The 18,915-nt window shown below is 47.4% G+C and overlaps 1 protein-coding gene across 14 annotated transcripts in view; it reads right to left on the bottom strand.

Moving 5' to 3' along the window:
• Scml4 (Scm polycomb group protein like 4) overlaps positions 1-18,915 on the bottom strand; it is a 102,706-nt gene that overhangs the window by 8,289 nt on the left and 75,502 nt on the right. For 4 of the 14 annotated variants that reach the window (XR_003948693.1, XR_003948691.1, XR_003948692.1 and 1 more), the window contains 2 exons: positions 17,347-18,353; positions 5,353-5,625 (listed from right to left, as the gene is read on the bottom strand). Coding sequence is in view for 11 of the 14 variants with exons in the window: in XM_030245095.1 (XP_030100955.1) it covers positions 5,353-5,581 (229 nt within the window). In the remaining 3 variants the exon portion in view is untranslated. Of the gene's footprint in view, positions 1-5,352; positions 5,626-11,564; positions 11,724-11,777; positions 12,662-17,346; positions 18,354-18,915 lie in introns of those variants that run through there. The other 10 variants (XM_006512751.4, NM_172938.3, NM_001359264.1 and 7 more) reach the window with 7 other exon arrangements.

The raw sequence follows: 18,915 nt of genomic DNA, 5'->3' as shown, positions 1-18,915 counted from the left end.
GTCCTATGAGGTGGTGTGGCACCAGGCATCTCACTGAGGAACTGGAGCTTTTGGAACATGGATGCCCACTAGTGAAAGATGATTTTTAGTCCATTTAAAGACATCTGCACTCAACGTGGGGCTGAAGAAGCACAGAAATCACATCTGTCTTCGAGGCCCGCCCACAGGAGCATGGCTGTTAATCAGGGTGGTAATAGATGTCCGGACTACAAAGGCGGGAAGTCTTTAGTCCAAGAATGATTCTGCAGGGATGAGAGTGGAGGTCAAATCTAATTTCCTATACTTGGCAGGAAGGAGGGGAAGTCCGGCCCACTGATAAGATCCTGCCCAGGGTCAGGCCGCCCTTTGAGCGAGGTCAGGAACAGCAGACGCTGACTACAGCACAAGAGAGGGCTCCTGGTCATCTTTGAGGAGAGTGTTCTCAGTGATGGCTGTAAAGACTCTTGGAGCACTGAGGCAAGTACTATCTGTGCTTGGGACTTGGTACCAGCTGTGGGCATTTCCCCTTTTACAGGATGGTGGAAGAACAGCCAGACTGGCTCATGGGTGTTTCTGAGGGGCCTTTCAGTCACACTAGGCAGGGCAGCTGGTAAGCTAAGTCACACCTCGGCAGTTGCTCCTGGTCCAAAGCATGTACATTTGCTCCAGAGAAGGGCAATGGAACGTTCCAGCGGTGGGTTTGCAAAGCTGGTGCAGGTGTGTGCTCACAGAGAAAAGTCAACACACCACTGGCTCCCCGCTCCAGCCAGCTGCTGAGGAAGGTGTCAGGAAGACAGATGGGTCCAGTCCAATACAGGAAGGGGCTGCAGGCAGACATGACAGATGAACGAGATTGGATGTATTGAACAAGTCTTGCTCCTGTGCGGACGGAGCGTGCAAAGCACTCGCCGTCCACAGCACTAGGGAAGCTGTGCTTGGTCATGTTGCTCCCCGTGGGCTGTTAAACCGTGAAAAGTGAGACCCGGTGGTGAATGGGTACATAATTAAATCTTGTTGCTCCTGAAGGTGAATTCACAGTTAGCAGAAAAAGAGACCACCGACTGACTCCGTGCTGAAAAGCAATCCCGCTGGCGCCTTCTGAAGCATGGTGCTCAGACCACATCTGCAAATCTCTTTCCCTCTCACGCATCCCCACGAGCACACACATAATTGCCTTTCGCTCATTCATAATTCAGGAGAAACTTTAGCTAACAGAGTGGGAGAGTAGAACAAGGGAGTGGTAAGCCAGGATGAGTCAGGAGTCAGAAATTCCTACCTCCTACAGCTGTGCACTTCTCCAGAGTGTGGTGTGTATGTGTGTGTGTGTTCCCTCCAACCTCAGGCACCACATGACCCAGTGCACAGACTGCTGTGCAGACTGCTGACAATAAGTAACACTTCTGAAGGCCTCAGGTGTGTGTCCAAGGCTATGCAGAGTGTGAGGTGCCCAGGCTAGCCCACATCACAGTCTAAGCAGTCTAATCTGTTTTGAAACCGAGTTGTTTTACATTCTTTCAGTTCCAGCTTTTAAGATACTACGAGGCGACAGAGACCAGAGAGGAAAAACCCTGATCCTTCCTTAGATTCTAATCAGATTTTTTTTGTCTATTTGTTTTGTTTTTTATTAATCCTTCAAGACAAGCTGACCTGCCAACAGGACAGAAGATGTCCCTAGGGGCCAGCAAGCCAGGTTGGGCTGCATTCCTTCTCAGCCAGAAACTGACACTGTTAGCCCCGACCTGCTTCCCATGAAGCAATGTGATCTCCACCAGGAGCCTCTAAACACCTGTCCTTCAAAACGCTCAAATGTCAAATCTCATTTCAGTAGATCCCATTTCAGGACACTGGAGCCTTTCCTGACTCCCAGGATGAGGAGGTCGCTCAGCCCCTCCCCTTCCAGCACTGTCCCGCAGCCCCTCCCCTCCAACACTGTCCTGCAGCCCCTCCCCTTCCAGCACTGTCCCGCAGCCCCTCCCCTTCCAGCCCCTCCCTTCCAGCACTGTCCCGCAGCCCCTCCCCTTCCAGCACTGTCCCGCAGCCCCTCCCCTTCCAGCACTGTCCTGCAGCCCCTCCCCTTCCAGCCCCTCCCCTTCCAGCCCCGTCACACAGGCCACACTTTTCCACCTCCAACAGTAATCACAGTAACGTCCTGAGGTCTCTCTGGAATGGGATCCTTCTGCCTTGTTCACAGCTCCACCCTCAGCCCTGAGAAGAGCCCTGCTGAGGAAAAAGCCCTGCTGAAGTACTCAGTGGACATCTGCAGACCAGAACACCCCAGTCTCTAGTTGTCTACAAGTAAAAGCAGCAAGGATCAAACAGGACAAGGTTGTAAAGGTCAGAGTTAGCTCCAAAGCTAGGCAGTGTACTTCTATGGTGTTCAATAAATATCCAGTAGTTTTAGTTCCCTAAATCCCACCACCAGCGGGCGGCTCATCCCCTAAGGGCTCAGAAATGTGTGGTTTACAATCACTATAACCAAAGCCCCACCAGCCTGACATGGACACCCCCAAACCATTCACTGGTCGCCTGCATCATCCCGGCCCCCTCTCCTGTCTCCCCACAATGAAGAAGCCCTTTCTCCCCTCTGCAGATCCCAGCCCTCATATGAGGCCCCCATCCCCACGCTTTCTCTAGCAGAATTGTCTCCGGTACTGACACCATAGCCCACGAAACCGACTGCAGCCCACAGGAAACTTTTGAGCTGTAACAACAATGTATTTTGCTTTTGCGTCTACCTCTTGAAAATGCCTGTGGTTGGGAATTCTATAGCACGCGCAGGAAGCTTTGTTGTCGGAAACCTTTCATAGCTCTGGCTGAGTGTATCTCAGATGAGAAACAGACGCTCCCAAAAGTTCACCTGAACATCAGCAAACCTCAGGGAATCTCTTGCCCTGCTGCAGCCCAGGCACCAGCTCCTGCTGGGGCAGCGGGAAGGGAAGGATTCACAGTGGAGGGAAAGGCAGCTGAGAACTCTGCACGCCCCCCCCTCCCCCCCCCCCCCCGCCCTCCTGCCTGCAGCCTGGGGTAGCTTTCCAGACTCTGTGGTTTTAAACCATTGTGGTTAGTACATGGGGAGAAAATCCAGTTCTAGGTTTCTTCCAGAATTTATGAATTGGGTCAAACACACTAAAGAGAAAGTTTCTGGGTGCCAGAAGTTTCTGGGTGCCAGTGGTTCTCACCTGGGATGTAACTTCAGAGGCACACCAAGCAGTCCTCTGAGAAAGGGAAGGTTTGAATAGAGACCTGGGTGGGGTGGGGGTGGGGGAGCGAGAAGGACCCAACAGCAGGGAGCTGCGGGCTGGCAGGTAGGCTCCTATTATACCACTCAGTTCAGCATGCTGAGCCACCATGCTTTCTAAGGACTGGTAGCTAGGCAGATTGTTTCAAGGAATGCAAATATGCTTGATAAAGAGTTACAGCAGGGCTGGAGTCCTGTCCACCTCACACTCTTCTCCATCCCCTTCCATATCACAAAGAACCCCAAGAAACCCTGCAAGCACAGACCAGAGATCCTGAAGCGGTTTGGACAGACCAGACTTTGGAGTCAGCCAAGTCAATTTGGTTCGACAACTGACAGGCCTCTTGACCCACCACTAGCTAGAAATACGTATATAAGCAATATAACATGTCTTATGAGCAATATGTTATAATTTATGATAAATAGTAACAGTAGAAAGTGGTCCGTAAGCGGGGCCTTGGTGGCACACGCCTTTAATCCCAGCACTTGGGAGGCAGAGGCAGGAGGATTTCTGAGTTCGAGGCCAGCCTGGTCTACAGAGCGAGTTCCAGGACAGCCAGGACTACACAGAGAAACCCTGTCTGGAGAAAGAAAGGAAGGAAGGAAGGAAGCAAGCAAGGAAGGAAGGAAAGAAAGAGGTCCATAGTTGGTGCTCTCGCTAAATGACACAAGCTCCCCTTTGCTTGACTGTGAGGGATTCAAATGTAAATGATGCACTCACAAAATTGGAGTCATGGTACTGTGGCAGGATAGAGTCATACTTAGATAGGAATGAAGTGCCAGGTGGGGCTGGGAGAGGGGCTGGGGCTGAGGGTGGGGCTGGGGGTGGGGCTGGGGGTGAGGCTGGGGGTGGAGGAATGAAGAATGCAAACATTCTTAACAAGGAAGGGTTTCGCAGACCATCAGTTGCTTGCAGAACATCTCTTCCCCCGTTTCTTTATAACAGGATTTCCACTTGGAACTAAAACCACCTTTCCTAGTTTCCCTTGCAGCTAGTGGCCGTGTGACTAGATTCTAGAAAAGGAGGTGTAGCAGAAATGGGAAGCAGAGACCAGAGAGAGACCCAACCCTCTGAGTGGCTTGCTCAGGTATATGTAATTTGCATTTTTCTCCTTTTAGCACCCTGCAGAGACACTGTCAATGGAATACTTATACTGAAGAGTTCCTGCAACTATAAAGAATGAATAATTTCATTTTTCTGCCTTTCAGAGCTATGTCTCCTTTAAGGGGTCTCTGCTGATCTTTCCACCCTTGGTAAATACACATATAAACCCATTGAACCTTCCCTGTATGATTCTATGAGGTAACGATTTCAATTTCTCGGGGAAGGAAACAGAAGCACAGAGAAACCAGGACTTGAAAAGGGTCAGAATTCCAGGCTGCGGCATCCACCAAGGTACCCACGCTACAGCTGCTAATCCACTAATGCATAGCTTGTCAGTGACGTCGTGAAGCAGGGGTGTCTGATCTTTCGACATGCGATATGATGGTGTATGCCACGTGTTGTACTAAATTCACGCCACTCTGGGTTACAGATGGTCCAGGTTGCAGATTGGGGACACTTGTTGTAAAGCATCTATCAGAATGGCCTCTACTTAATTCCCTATGTCCCTCTGAACACTTTCGTGAAGTATGTTTCCCTTGTGAGGGAGACAAGAGGACCTAATGACCGACCAGCATGGAAACACTTTGTGTCTTCTCTGCTTTCTCCAGGGAACTTGAGTCATGGATGAATGAATTTGCCGATGGATTGTGACTGATGCCCATCTCTTCCTGGGCATCATAGTGCCATCCCCGTCCTGTCCACTAGATGCAGGGGTGTAAAGACAGACAGGCATGGTAGAGACACAAGAGGAACAGAACAAGGGTCCCTGAATGGAGGTGGGACATCCACTTTGGACTCTTGAACTAATCTGTCTTTGATCTTTGAGCCCGTGGGCATTTTGGAGTCTACTGGTTATTCCTAAGCTAATGTGCCCTTTGGTTCACTTATGATCAGAAGTTAGATTGGCTGCCTAAACGAATAATAAAAACTCAAGGGGGTTGTGGAACATTCTAGTTTCCCAGAGGTGTCATGTTCAAAATCACTCTAACTTCTCCCCTATGCAGTGTTTCTAGGGTGTGCATTGCATTACCACATCTGTTTCCTTCGATGGCTGTTCCATTCCTCTTGGGGCTGGAGGCTGGCAGCCTCAGTCCAGGTGACGACGAACCTCCAGAGGGAACAGGGTTGGTGCGGGAACCACTGGTGGTGGTGGCGGGGCCTCCGGCAAGGTGGCTGTCTCCGCAGGTCAGCCTCTTGTACAGTGAGGAAGAGTGGGTTACGGAGCCCCTGTGGCTAAAGTCCATGGCGTAGCGGTTCATGCCCACTGCGTTTGCCAGACACTCTTCAGCCGTGGCTACCTTGGCTAAAATGTAAGGGACACAGAGAGCAGGCATGAGAGAAGCGCAGGGAGCTCCCGAGCCTCCGTCTTGACAAAGCTGGCTCTGACATGGTCACTATTACCAGTAAGCATGGGCAGAGAGGGGGCATGAACACACAGAATAGCTCTGAGCAGCAGTGGTAGCAGATGGGGACCTTGCCTCGCCAGGGAGGAACCAAGAGCTAGGTTCTCCCGTGTATAGACAGCCCAGTGGCGATCTCGGCCCCAATTCACCTGAAAATAAATTATATGTGGCCAAATGGTGTGTGTGTGTGTGTGTGTTTGTGTGTGTGTGTGTGTAAAAAGGTCTAGATATGACATAGAGATAAAAATAAAGAGGATATTATTATTCTTCCTCACTCCCAACCCAGTCAAAACCACCAATAATTTCATCAAATATGAAATATCATCAAAACAGATCCTGATATCCCAAAACACCTACAATCAGTTGTTTTTTTTTTTTTTTTAAGTATTCCAGGATTGGCAATGAAGAAGCATATTTAGGGTTGCTAGACTCTGACACTTTCCCCTTGTCTCGGTTCCTCCTGCAGGAAGGTACTGAAAAACTAAGATTTGATATTATTAGGGTAAGTGGCAGGTCCCACTCCTGGGGACTTCATGGAGACTTCCTGGAAATAAGAGCTACCAAGATGTAAGAGTAAGGCAGAAACTTAGAGGTAAATTTTGTAGTGCATATATTTTCTATTTTAGGGCTGGAGAGGTGGCCCAGCAGTTAAGAGCACTGGCTGCTCTTCCAAGGGATCTCTGTTCAATTCCCAGCTCCCATATGCAGCTCACAACTGTCTGCAGCTACAGTTCTAAGGGATCTAACATCCTCTTCTGGCCTCTGCAGGCATTGGACACACATGTGGTGTATAGACATGCATGCAGGCAAATAACACACATACATAAAATAAAATTTTAAAACTTTTATATTGTGAAGGATAAAAAATTTCATATAACCATTCACCTTAAGACATTAAAAACTGAGTAAATTTAAATTAAATTTACAGCAAATGGATAGAGGTTTGAGCAGACGTTAATCTGATAGAAAAACACTAGGGGGAAAAATATGTAACAAGAGCTGGTTCTTTGGCAACACTAACAAAGTTGGCAAATCTTTGAATGTCTTGACAAAAGTATAGGCAACTCAGATCACTAGATTCACAAATAATAAGATATTTCTCTCAACCTTACAGGAACAAGAAAAATTTAAGTATGCGGCTGGGCGTTGGTCTGTGCACTCAAATGCTAACTACTGGTCTGGATGCCAGCAAAGAGTTCTTCCAAGTACACCAAGGGGTGCTTCCCTTTGTAAAGTTAATTGGCTAATAAAAGGCCAGAGCTCGTGATTGGGCAGTAGGGAGAGAAAGGCCGGACTTGAGGTTTGAGTGAAGGTGGACCAGGAGCACAAAGCCAGGAGAAACAGCAAGGAACAAGGGACCTGTGGCTGGGATGTGAGTTAGAGGAGCTTCAAGCCTGCCCAATCTAGGTTTACAGCTTGTAGATAAAATACCTGGATTGTGTGTCTTTTATATGGGCTAGCTAGAATAATTCTTTTTACAGTTTGTTACAAATGACTGTAAATAATTACGTACTTTGAATGAAATGGGAAAATTGCAGGAGCTGACTCAATGATAATCTGAGAAGTACAGACCTGCAGCAAGAGATCGAGTTAGCCACTTAAAAAATATCCACAAAGAAAGACAAGATATAAATGATTTGTAGGCAAACTCTACCAAAAATTTCAAGAAAAAAAAATACAGATTCTTCACAAATGCTTCCCCAAAAAAATAATAAAAGAGGAGAGAATGCTTTTCAACTCATTCTGTGAAGCTGGTGTCACTGTGATGCCAGATCCAGACAGATCCCATCGGATAAAAGAGGACTAGAGGTAATAGTCTCCTGTCACACAGAAGCAGAAGTCCTTCGCCCAATACCGAGGAGATTGAACGAGATGCGCTTCAGGAAGAGTTACCACAACCAAGGAGAAATTGAGAGGTAATTTAGCATCCAAAAATAAGTTAATATGCCATATTGGTGTAATACAAAAACCCAAAGACTACATGATCATCTCACTAGGCGCAGAAGAGCATGTGACGAAACCCTACACCATTCCATGACATAGGTCAGTTAATCAGCCTGGACAGAAGGGGACTTCCTCAACTAAGGATCTACGGGGAAAGACTGGATGCTGCTCTCTGTGGCCAGCACTGCTGTGGCCACATTGGCTTTGTATTAGAGGTTCCAGCCATGGTGATTTGATAAGGAAAAGCCAGGGCAGGTTTCCAGATTGGAAAGGGAAGTAAAATCACCCCTGTGCATAGGAAGTCCTAGAGAACTCAGTTTTAGAATTACCGGAACCAATAAATTACCAGCAAGACTGCAAGGCACAAAATCAACACAGGAACACCAAAAATCTAAAATGAAATCAAGAAGGCAACACCATACAGTGAGACTAAAAACAGTGAAACACTTAGAAATAAGTTGACCAGAAGAAATCTCAATTTATATCCTAGAAAATATGCAGCACTGTTGAAAGAAGATATAAATGAATAGTAAAACCACCATCTTTTAATAGATTTTTTTTTGTGTGTGTGTGTAATCGCTAAGGTGGCAACACACTAAAAATGTTCAACAAAATCAGCACAATCTCTGCTAGAATCTCGGCTCGTGTCTTTATTGTAATTAACAAGATGGTTCTAAAACTCATGGAATTATAAAAGATCAGAGAAATAGAAATAAACAGTAAAAAACAAAACGTAGAGAGTCTACAGGTCACAGCATCAAACATAACAGCTAAGAAAGAGTGACCAACCATAGCAGCACAGTTCTGCGGAGGATGGACACTTGGATGAATGAGGGAGGCAGAACTCAGAGCCTGGAAATAAGCCCATTTATCTACATGCGATGGTTTGTCTGCTAAGGCCCTTTAGTGAGGAAGGAAAGAAGTCTTTCAACAGACAGGGCTTAGAAAACCAACCACACAAGAAACAATGCAATTTGACCTGTCTTTACCTTATAGGAAAAGTTAAAATGAAATTTAAAATCCCTTTAAGAGGAAATGTAAGAGGTGAGGACAAAAATATTGGAAATGTGATCTTAAGATCTGGCATGATCCAGGTGGCACGTGCCCCTCTAATCCTGGACCTCGGGAGACAGGCAGGTGAATTACTATAGGTTCTGGGCCAGCCAGTGCCACACAGTCTAAATAAATGAGTAAATTTGATGCGTGAGCCACAAAAGCCACAACAACCAAATTCCGGACTTCATCAAAATTGAAGCCTTGTATTCTTCAAAAACGTTGTCAAAAACAAAACAAAACAAACAAACAAACAAACAAACAAAAACCAAAGCCACAAGCCAGGAGAGATTAACAAGGGACCTGAATCCAGACTGCATCTAACAACTCAGCCGTGAATAGACAGACGCTATTCCTTGACAGACGCTCACTGGTGCTGCAGAGAAATCAGAGCCCTCATGTTCTGCTGATGGCTCGGACACTTCAGGAAAACAGGCGCATAAGGCAGAACTGTCACATGACTCAGAATTGTACTCCTAGGAGTGGGCACAAAGGAAACATTTTATCTACACAAAACTTGTGCCTGAGTGTCAATGTATCCCTGTTTCCTTCTACTTTGAAGCAGTCCCCAATCCAATGGGATCTCGTCAGCTATTAATAGATCCTTTCAGCAAAGACCGCATTTCTAGATAAGGACCCATTCACAGGACCTAGGGCTAGGACTTAAACATGCAGCGTTTAGGAGGACAGGGTTTGGTTGAGGATAAGTAAACAGATTTGGTTGGTGCTGTACTCAGAATCTCACTCAGTAGCCCAGGCTAGCCTGGAACTCACAATGTAGCCCAGGTTGGCATTGAACTTACATCAATTCTGATAAGTGCTGAGATTACAGGTATAAGTGACCACACGTGACTGTTAATTTTTAATAGTCATTTATTCTAATATACATCTACAAAATACAATTGGCAAACTAAACAATTATATCCTTGATGTAAGTCTTGCTAGGAAGGAGTGAGTCGGTTGAAAGGGACATCTCAAGTCTACAGGTCTATAGGTATTATTCAGAGATAGTAAAAATTGACAAGGTTACAGTACGCTAGCGCTGGGAACGTGCTAAGCTAGAACCAGTCAATCTTTATCTTCTATAGTAACTGAGCCTCTTATTGAAAAGTGTTCTCGGGAGCCTGGAGAGATGGCTCAGTGCTTTAAGAATTTGTATGGCTCTTGCAGAAGTCCTGAGTTCAGTTCTCAGCACCCACCCTGAATGGGTTTAGAATGGAGCCTTACCCAACTGTCTGCAATGTTAGCGCCAGGGGAAATCTTATGCCCACTTCTGGCTGATGTTGGTACTGCACCCACATGTGCGAAGTCACAAACATACAAAAATAAAAAGGAAATAAAGTAAAAACTTCACCAAGGAATCTTACAGTCTCCCCCAAAGCTAGGCCACTGTGCTGCAAATCTACTGATTGAAATTTCTCTCTTATACCTAAGTTTAATTGTGCTTGCTTTAATATAAAGCATGGTAGTGGATGTTCTTTATTCTATTAAAAACCATGACGTCATTAAACAGACAGATAGATGGGTTACAGGTATGCGGAACTCCTAGGCCCCTACGAACTTGACTGCACTGTGAAATACAAAGGAAGACCGTTTTGCTGGCAGGGAGAACTACTTTCAGTTTTGCGGCAGACCATAGTGTGAACAGCAGATGGGGCCAGCAGACCTGGAATCAGCCAGAACCAATCTCCTCAGAGATTTCACCTTCCTTCCACACAGACCTGGAAAGCTACAGGCCTGGCAGGAAACAGGACTGGTGTCTATTCTCTCCTGGGCCCTCACAAGACCCCTGCTCATCGGAAATAAGCTGTCTGCCCCCAGAGAGAGAATCCAGCCTGGGGCTGTGGAAAGGCCAGCTGGGCAAAGGCAGGCCTCAGACCCCTTGCGAGTCCCTTGTGTCCATAGACCCCAGAGAAACTACTCGTAAATCATTCCGTGCCTCCTTCAGAGAAAACAATAAACTGCTTTCTGTGTATACACAAGAGCTCGCTCCAGCTTAGCAGCAAGCGCATGCGTGCGCAGCACATGCATACAAATGGGGGCGGGGAGGCGGGGAGTGGGGGGAGAACCGGGAAGGGGCAGGTCTTTGGGGTTTGGGTGTCTGGGGAACTTTCTGGATAGCTTTGTGTTTCTTTTTCCCCATTGTGGATCTGTTTGGGGACTGAGGTTTCCTCCGTTGCTATGTATAAAAGCCTGAAACCAAAGACATCTCTAGAACAGGAGGCGCCTCCTGTCTAAGTTTCTCCGTTTGAGGAAAAAAGTTCCTCCCTTCCTCTGCCTGACCCTGGTCTGGGGTTACAATGGGAGTGAGGGGGGCTTCCAGGACCCCTTTGGGCAAGCCACTCACCTCACCGTCCTGGAGAACTCCAAAGGGGGTTAGCAGCAGAAGAAAGAGGGACAAGGAGAGAGCCAAGAGACAAAGGAAGAGAGTCCCTAAGCAAGGGAGACCTGTGTGCAAAACACAGACACACAGAGCAAGCCTTAGCCCTCTGTGCAGAAGGAAGGCACGGGCCTCACTGCAAACAGGCAAGGGAGCTTGGACCATGAGTTTTACTCCGTGGATCAAAGCAATACTTTACTAGTAATCTCTAATGAAGGCTTGAGATGCAGCAAGAAAACCACCGGCAAAACCCTTCTCACACGATACCTCTACCCGGTGATGTCCAGAGAAACTAACATGCCTTCCACCATTTCCACTCCCCAATCTACCACACCACACATGCACGCCATATCACGTGTGCAAGCTCGCTCTCTCTCTCTCTCTCTCTCTCTCTCTCTCTCTCTCTCTCTCTCTATCTCTCTCCTGTACAGAATAAGCCCTTGGAAGAGTTATTAATACTACCTTCCCCCAGGCTGAAGGCCACGGCCTTTCTCAGGGATGGTCTGGCCCTTTGCAGGTCTGCCTAGTTCTTCGGCAGGGTTCAAAGGGTTCCGCAAGAACAGCTTGGTCTGGCTACACTAAAGACCTGGCAGCACTTCAGTCTCAAAGCCCAGGGAAGAAAAGGCTGGAGCGAAGCCTGCTAGGCACAGCTTCCAAGAGCTGTGGTGTTCTTACCAGGGAGGTCTGGCCAGGTAGCAGCGCCTGGAGAGAAGAGTCTGGAATCTCAGAGACCCCAGCGGAGAAGCTGGAGGCAGGAAGGGAAGCGCTGGGGGCTCCCACTTCGCCTCTCAGCCCAGACTCAGGTGCCTGTCATCCTACCTGGGTGCAGAGTCCGTGCTCCTGACAGTTTAGCCCACACTCCCAGGGGCTGCAGCTCCCAACACGTGCCAGTTGCTGTGGGTCTCCGTGTCCTCTACGGGACTCTAAGGTCGCAAATAGTCACCTTTCTCTGCAGCTTTCGAGGAGGCTCTGGTGCAGCTTTTCTGTTCCCAGGCTCAGTCCCGCCCTTGTTCTTACAGATAAGCAATCCTCGTTTTCCCTTAGGGCCTCGGTGGCCCAGGCCTTGCCTTCTTGGTTCAAAGGGCACAGGGCCACACCACCTATGGGTGGAGCATTTCCTTCGCTTCAATTACATTTTCCATTAACTTAGTCTCTGGCCAGTATAGATTTTTCTTCCTTTTAGCTTGCCCCCAGCTCAATCCCTCAGCCCGAGGACCAACTCTGGCTCCTCTCTGGTCCATTTCAGTGCATTTACATCTCCCTGTCCCTCATGAGAGGCTCACAATCAGCCATCATTTTAATGCCTGACACCTGCATTTCTTTCTCTCTCCAGCATGTTTCTGGTTTGCCCGAGACTTTGTTCTAAGCTGTGGGTTGATTTTCCTCCCTTGGAAACTTGGACCAAAGACAGTTTTGACTGAAGTCAGCTGTTTAGAGTAATGACTCCCCGTTGGGTCTCCAGAGGACCGCAGGCTCTGTGACCACCTTCCCCGGGATCTGGCAGTTCTGCCAAGCCTCTATCCCAAAGCGTGTGGGAAATGCGAGTGAGCAGAGGAGGTGAGGGGCTGTCCCCAGGCTCTTCTGCCTCCGCAACAGTCACATGTGCTTTGTCCTTTTATAAATTTGGGGGCTGGAGAGTTGGATTCAGTCAGCAAAGTGCTTTGCTCAACAAGTGTGAGGAAGTGAGTCAGAATCCTAGAGCTCCTATATTTACACTCACAACTCTCTCCACATACAAAGGCACACACATCATATATATATATATATGTATATGTATATGTATATGTATATGTATATGTATATGTATATGTATATGTATTATGTATATGTATATGTATACACACACACACATATATAACACACATACACAAAACACACATGCTATCACATACAAACACTATTACACACTCACACACAAACACACACATACATGCACACTCACACACAAATATATACACACTAACACACATTCATACAAACACAACACACTCACACACACCTAAACACACATGCGTGCACAACACTCTCACACTCTCATACAAACACACACTTATACACACACTCATACCAACACACACACTCTCACACAAATTACAAACATACACTCACACACATACACTTACACACAAACACACATACACTGACATACAAACACACACACATGCACATGCTCTCTCTCACATTTGTCAGTAAGCAAACAACTTGAGCTCTAAGTTCAAGAAGAGTCTGAGAAAACAGGGTATCTTGGCTAGAGAAGAGCCTCGGTGGCTAAGAGCAGCTCAGATCTTCTGAAGAGCCACAGTTATGTCCTCGGCACCCATATCAGGCAGTGCACAACCTCCTGTGACCAACTCCAGGAAGTCTGATGCCCTGACTGGACTCCTAGGGGCCCTGCACCCATACACATAAACATAATTAAAAAGAAAAGAAATCTTTTCTCGTAATAAAAAGGTGGAGAGAAGAGGCCCTCCCATGGAGGTGAGGGAGAGCAGAAGACACACAGAGACCCTCCTGGTTGACAGGGGTGGGAGAGCTGACCCCACCCCTTATCTGCCTATGGTAGTGTGGTTGAGGGAGAGATGCTCTTTCTCACTTGACCCTGGCTGCCTGTGGCAGGTAGGAGAGTGCCTGCACTTCATCTGGATGGCACTTGGGTGAGTTGGCCTCGAGGGCATGAGAATGGAAGAGCTGGTTCTGCCCCCTGCCAGCTGTGGCACTGGGTGAGCTTAGCCAGGCAGTGCTGGAGAGCTCACCCTAGTGGTGTGGACACAGGAGAGCTGGCAGGCTGACCAACTCAACTACAACCCAGGCCCAGATCCAGGGCTTTGAGTCGGCTCACCCCAACAACCACCCCATCTATGCACTGCTGGAGCGTGTAAGGGGCTGAGTCCTAAAGATCCAAAGCTGCAGGATCCCCAAGACACAGAGCAACAACAGGATATCTGAGAGGAGTCCTCCTGAAGCCCCAGGATTGATAGTGTATTAGAAGCCAGAGACCTCAAGCCAGACCAATGACTCACGGCAATGAACATTTGCAAGTGAAGATGTGTGGACAAAGGGTGCACTGTGGGACACACTACAGCTTCCCAGACAAGTTTTTGTTTTGTTTATTTTTGTTGTTGTTATCTTTTGGGATGGGAGAGGTTGCTGGGGTGGAGAGCAGAGGTGGAGGGACCAGGAGATGAACAGACTTGGAGTGCATGCTGTGGAGTTCACAGGGAATCCATAGAAAGTTTAAAACTGGTGTCGAGGAACTGATAAAGACTCCCTGTATGGAGCTTTGTCCTTTACACACGTGCACACACGTGCACACACGTGTGCACACATATACCTCCTGGCTTAGTTACAGTTTCTATTGCTGCAATGAAATATCATGAGCAAAAGGAATTTGGGAGGCAGAGGCAGGTGGATTTCTGAATTCGAGGTCAGCCTGGTCTACAAAGCAAGTTCCAGGACAGCCAGGGCTATACAGAGACACCCTGTCTCGAAAAACAAACAACAATCAAAAAAGCAAGTTGGGAAAGAAGGAGTTTATTTGTCTTACACCTCCAAATTGTGGCCCATCATTGAAGAAAGCCAGATCAAGACAGGAACCTGAAGCCAGGAGCTGATGCAGAAGCCATGGAGGGATGTTACTTAAAGGCTCGCTCCTCATGGCTTGCTCAGCCTGCTTTCTTATAGAACCCAGGACCACCAGCCCAGGGATGGGCCCTCTCCCAACAATCACTATTAAGAAACTGGCTTGCCTACAGCCAATCTTACGGATAGCTTTCATGTAGAAAGCTTTCACCTTTTAGCGTCACTTCTGTCCAGCTTTGGAGCTGACAGGCTTCAGACAGCCTTTGGGCAGCCCCAGGGCCAGTAGGCATGGTTCACAATGGCCAAATCCTCATGTCCATCTGCACCATGTTGCAGAAAAAGAACATGTCACTGTGGTCCTGGGGAAGACCAACCTCAGGTTTCCTGGATGCCCAAGAGCCAGTTCTCAAAGATGTGGCTTCACCAGCAACTTGCTCACGGAGGTTGAGGGGACAAATACATCCCTAATCATGGATCCTTTAGGTAAGTGGCAGGCACTGTTCTCTGGAGGGTTCTCACTGATCCTCCTGTCAATCATGTTCATCAGTAAATATTGCATCCTACTCTCACAGGGAGGGAGGCAGGGAGCGAGCCCAGTTTTACTCCAGTAGATGACTACCAGCCCTCTAATGTGTGGGCAAGAAGGATGAGGCTGACCAAAAGGCTGACTGGAAACAAAATAATAGAGAAGTTCCCAATGGCTTTAACATGGCCATGGGAATGTTTGGGATCTGTCCCCTGGAGCTTGAGTTATATATTCAATTACTATCTGGGTCCCTGGGAAAGTCTGAAAGACTACAGACAGCTGGCAGAGGAAAAGAGGGCCACCCTGCAGAGCTCAGCCTGCATGGTGAGATGGTGAGGCAAACAAAGAATGTGTGTTTCTCAAGAAACAGGTCCGTGACAGAGGACAGGTGTGAGCCTGGCACTCTCCTGAAACCTCACCACACAAGAGTCAGGAGGACCATCAGTTCTAGACCTTATCTCAAAAAAACCATGGGCTGAGCTGGGGGCACTTAATACTTACCCACATGTTCAAGTCATGGCCATGATGCCCCAGAATCGAAGAGAGAGAGAGAGAGAGAGAGAGAGAGAGAGAGAGAGAGAGAGAGAGAGAGAGAGAGAGAGAACTAGAGTTGATCCCTAAAGGCAATATACATAACTACCTAGAAAAAAAGCAGCAAATATTTGTCCATATCAAGGAGCTCATGGGTGACAGATTAGGTGACCATTCAAGAGCCCACAGATGACAATCAGCTTCAAACACTTGCCAGAAACAGAGAACACAATGTCACCCTGTATATAGCAGGGTCTGTCAAGTTAAGACCAGTGATGGCCTCTTTTCTTTCCTCATCCCCCAAGCTGCTATGAAGTGTTCTGAAATCAATGGGAGGGGCCAAGGGTTGATGAAAGAAGCCAGCCACACCCACCTTCACCACTGCAGGCCAGTGACTTGGAAACTGGCAACATCATAGGAAACTGAGTTAGCTATCTCACCAATCCAAACACATTAGTTGTTAAATAAGAATATTTTGTAACATGAAAGGAACTAGGAAAAGTGCCAAGATTTGTCCTAAATTTCATCCATAGTTGGGGAAGAGCTGGTTCCAGAGAACAGACTTCCCGAGCAGTAGGAAGCATGAATTGTGTCTTCCTAGCCATGTCCTCTGAGTCTCTGTTTGATCAGTGCAACAAGTCAAGGGTTTGAGAAATGAAACCATGTATCTCTGCTAGTCTCAGGCCAAGATCTTGTAGAAAATGAACTATGCATTTCTGAGTACATTATGGCTTGGAGGTAACAGAAAGGATACTCTAGCCACAGCTCTGATTTTTTGTTTTATGTAGGAAGTACAGGTCTAGAGAATTGAGAGGGTCTTTTGTAGCTCACATAGAGACATGAAGAAATGCACAGAGGTATTTGGCGTCTGCCTACTGTAAGCATAGTCAGCTACGTTTTTATAGGAAAGACCAAATTTCTTCCATCTTCCAAGGTCTAAATGGGATCAAAACAAAGCTGTAGGCAAGGCTCCTTCCTGATAGGATCCAAGAAACCCTACTCAAAGGGTCTAAAAGAGTCCTTCTTATTCTCCTCTTGCAATTGAGATATAGCCATTCATTCATTCATTCATTCATTCATTCATTCATTCATTCATTCATTCGTTTTAAAGACAACATCACTGTGTAGCCCAGGTTTGTTTCCAATTCACCATCCTCCTGCCTCCGCTCCCTGAGTGATACATTACAGGAACGTGCCAGTACACCAGCTCTGACCCGTAGTCATTTTTATTCTGCTCTAAGTCTGTGAGCACAGACCTGCAGATGGTTTCAGAGACCTTCAACAACTCTGCAACAATGAACAATTAATTACCCAGCGTTTCCTTACAGTAGGCGGAAGAAAATCACTCCCACTCAAGGATAGAGAAGATGTGATGTGTTCTTACAGTCTAAATTCTATGCAATCATGCCACAGAGATAGACTGTCGGCTCTCAGGAGCTGGAGAAACCACATTTCTCGGCAGCATAGGACGGGAATAGTCTGGACCACAACGTTCCAAACAGCCCAGAGAGACAGGCCTGGGCCTCTCTAGGATGGCAGCCCAGCAACTATCTCACCTGCCCACCTTGGGAGACAGCATCTGCAGCAGACAAAACACCTCTGCCTTACCTGACTCAGTCCTCCCATCCTCTCTCTCCTGCGCCTTGTCAGAGGCGCCGATGCTCCCGGGAAAAGGCAGGTGGCTGAAGAGGTTGTCACACAGGAGGCTGCGGCACAGTTTGGTCAGGAAACGGAGGACATAGCCCACACTGTTCACCACAGGCAGACTCCTCAAGTGCTGCTTTCCATCGAAGGAAGCAGAGACTGGAAAAGTAGAGATAGCAGCTGACAGCTGGACACTGGGAGGGAGCCAGGACAGTCCATTCTCTTTTATTTGTAAGTGGGCTGTACTGAATCACACTGGAAGTCTCGCCCACGCCATTTCCTGTCTAAGGCCCCACCCAGGACAGCAAGCTGCCTCAGCTGTCACATCCCCCTGTCTCTTTGGTCTGTGACAACCTGTCAGCCTCTCCTCCCTTCTCACGGCCATGACAGCTCTGACTAGGTCTGCTCAGATACCTCGAGACCTGTTGCACCTCCGTTTGCTTTAGTCTGATATTCTTTCTCACGGCTGGAGACACAGGACTGGGGACAGGAAAGACATTAAACTACAGAGACTTCGCTGCACAGCAGACAGGAGCCATGGTGAACCCACAGGCTCTTCTGGGGTGTGACCCTTCCATGCTTGGTGGAACCAATGAGCTCCACACCCTTCTACCCTGGTCCCCATATTCTGAGTCTGCCTGTACCCAAGGGTGGAGGGAGTTTTTAACAATACTTTCTGACTGGAATAGGGGCAAATTCCACAAATCACATACAATTCTTCTGCTAGAAAAAGTCATCTTTTCCCCCATCTTTGTCCCATCTCACCACATTTATTCTTTATTCTGTCATTTATTACACTCAGTGTGATTCCTGGACACATGCTTTTTGTCCTGGGTTGTCAGATACTATGCATTTATTTTGTTCCTCAGACTGTCCTGGCTTTCAGTTTTTGAGAGCTCTGCTGGGGTTGACTCCAGTGTCCCTTCAGTTCAACACTTTGTGATTATTCCAGGGTCTCTCTTTAGCCATGTCTGAGGAAGGAGACAGATACAGACACCTGAGTTCACCCTCAAAACTCCAGTTCTACACCCCACTTGTTACCAGAGGACCCCAAGGGGCTGTACGGGAAACCCTGAGAGAAGAGTCTTTAAAAGGGTCTAAAGTGACATTTTGAGAATTATGAGATTCTGTTTTCTTTTTAAAGTGAGAAAATATAAGAATGTGCTTAAATTTTAATGCAGGTGTAAGGGATCTGGGGCTGCTTCACACTGTCTGCAGCAGCTGACTATGATTTGCCTCGTGCTCTAGCAGAAGCGTGTCTTTGCCAGCCACAGATAGTTTCTGCAGGTATGTGACATTTGGAATTCTGGGAAATTTTCAGAGGGTACATAAATTAGAGGACCATGAGAGGCAGGGTTAGTGGGTGGTGGTCATTTAGGGAGGTTGGTTGTAGTTTGTTAGTACCCATGGTCAAAGATGAAACAAAAGGAAAGAAGTGAGATTCAGGGATTTTCCTAATTCCTCCCCCCCTCCCCCCCATCCTTGTCTCTCTCCTCTCTACTGTTAGGGAGTAAAACTCACAAAGTAGCACAG

Source organism: Mus musculus, chromosome 10 (assembly GCF_000001635.26).
Source record: "Mus musculus strain C57BL/6J chromosome 10, GRCm38.p6 C57BL/6J".
NCBI lineage: Eukaryota > Metazoa > Chordata > Mammalia > Rodentia > Muridae > Mus > Mus musculus.
This window is presented reverse-complemented; position numbering and strand designations above follow the sequence as displayed.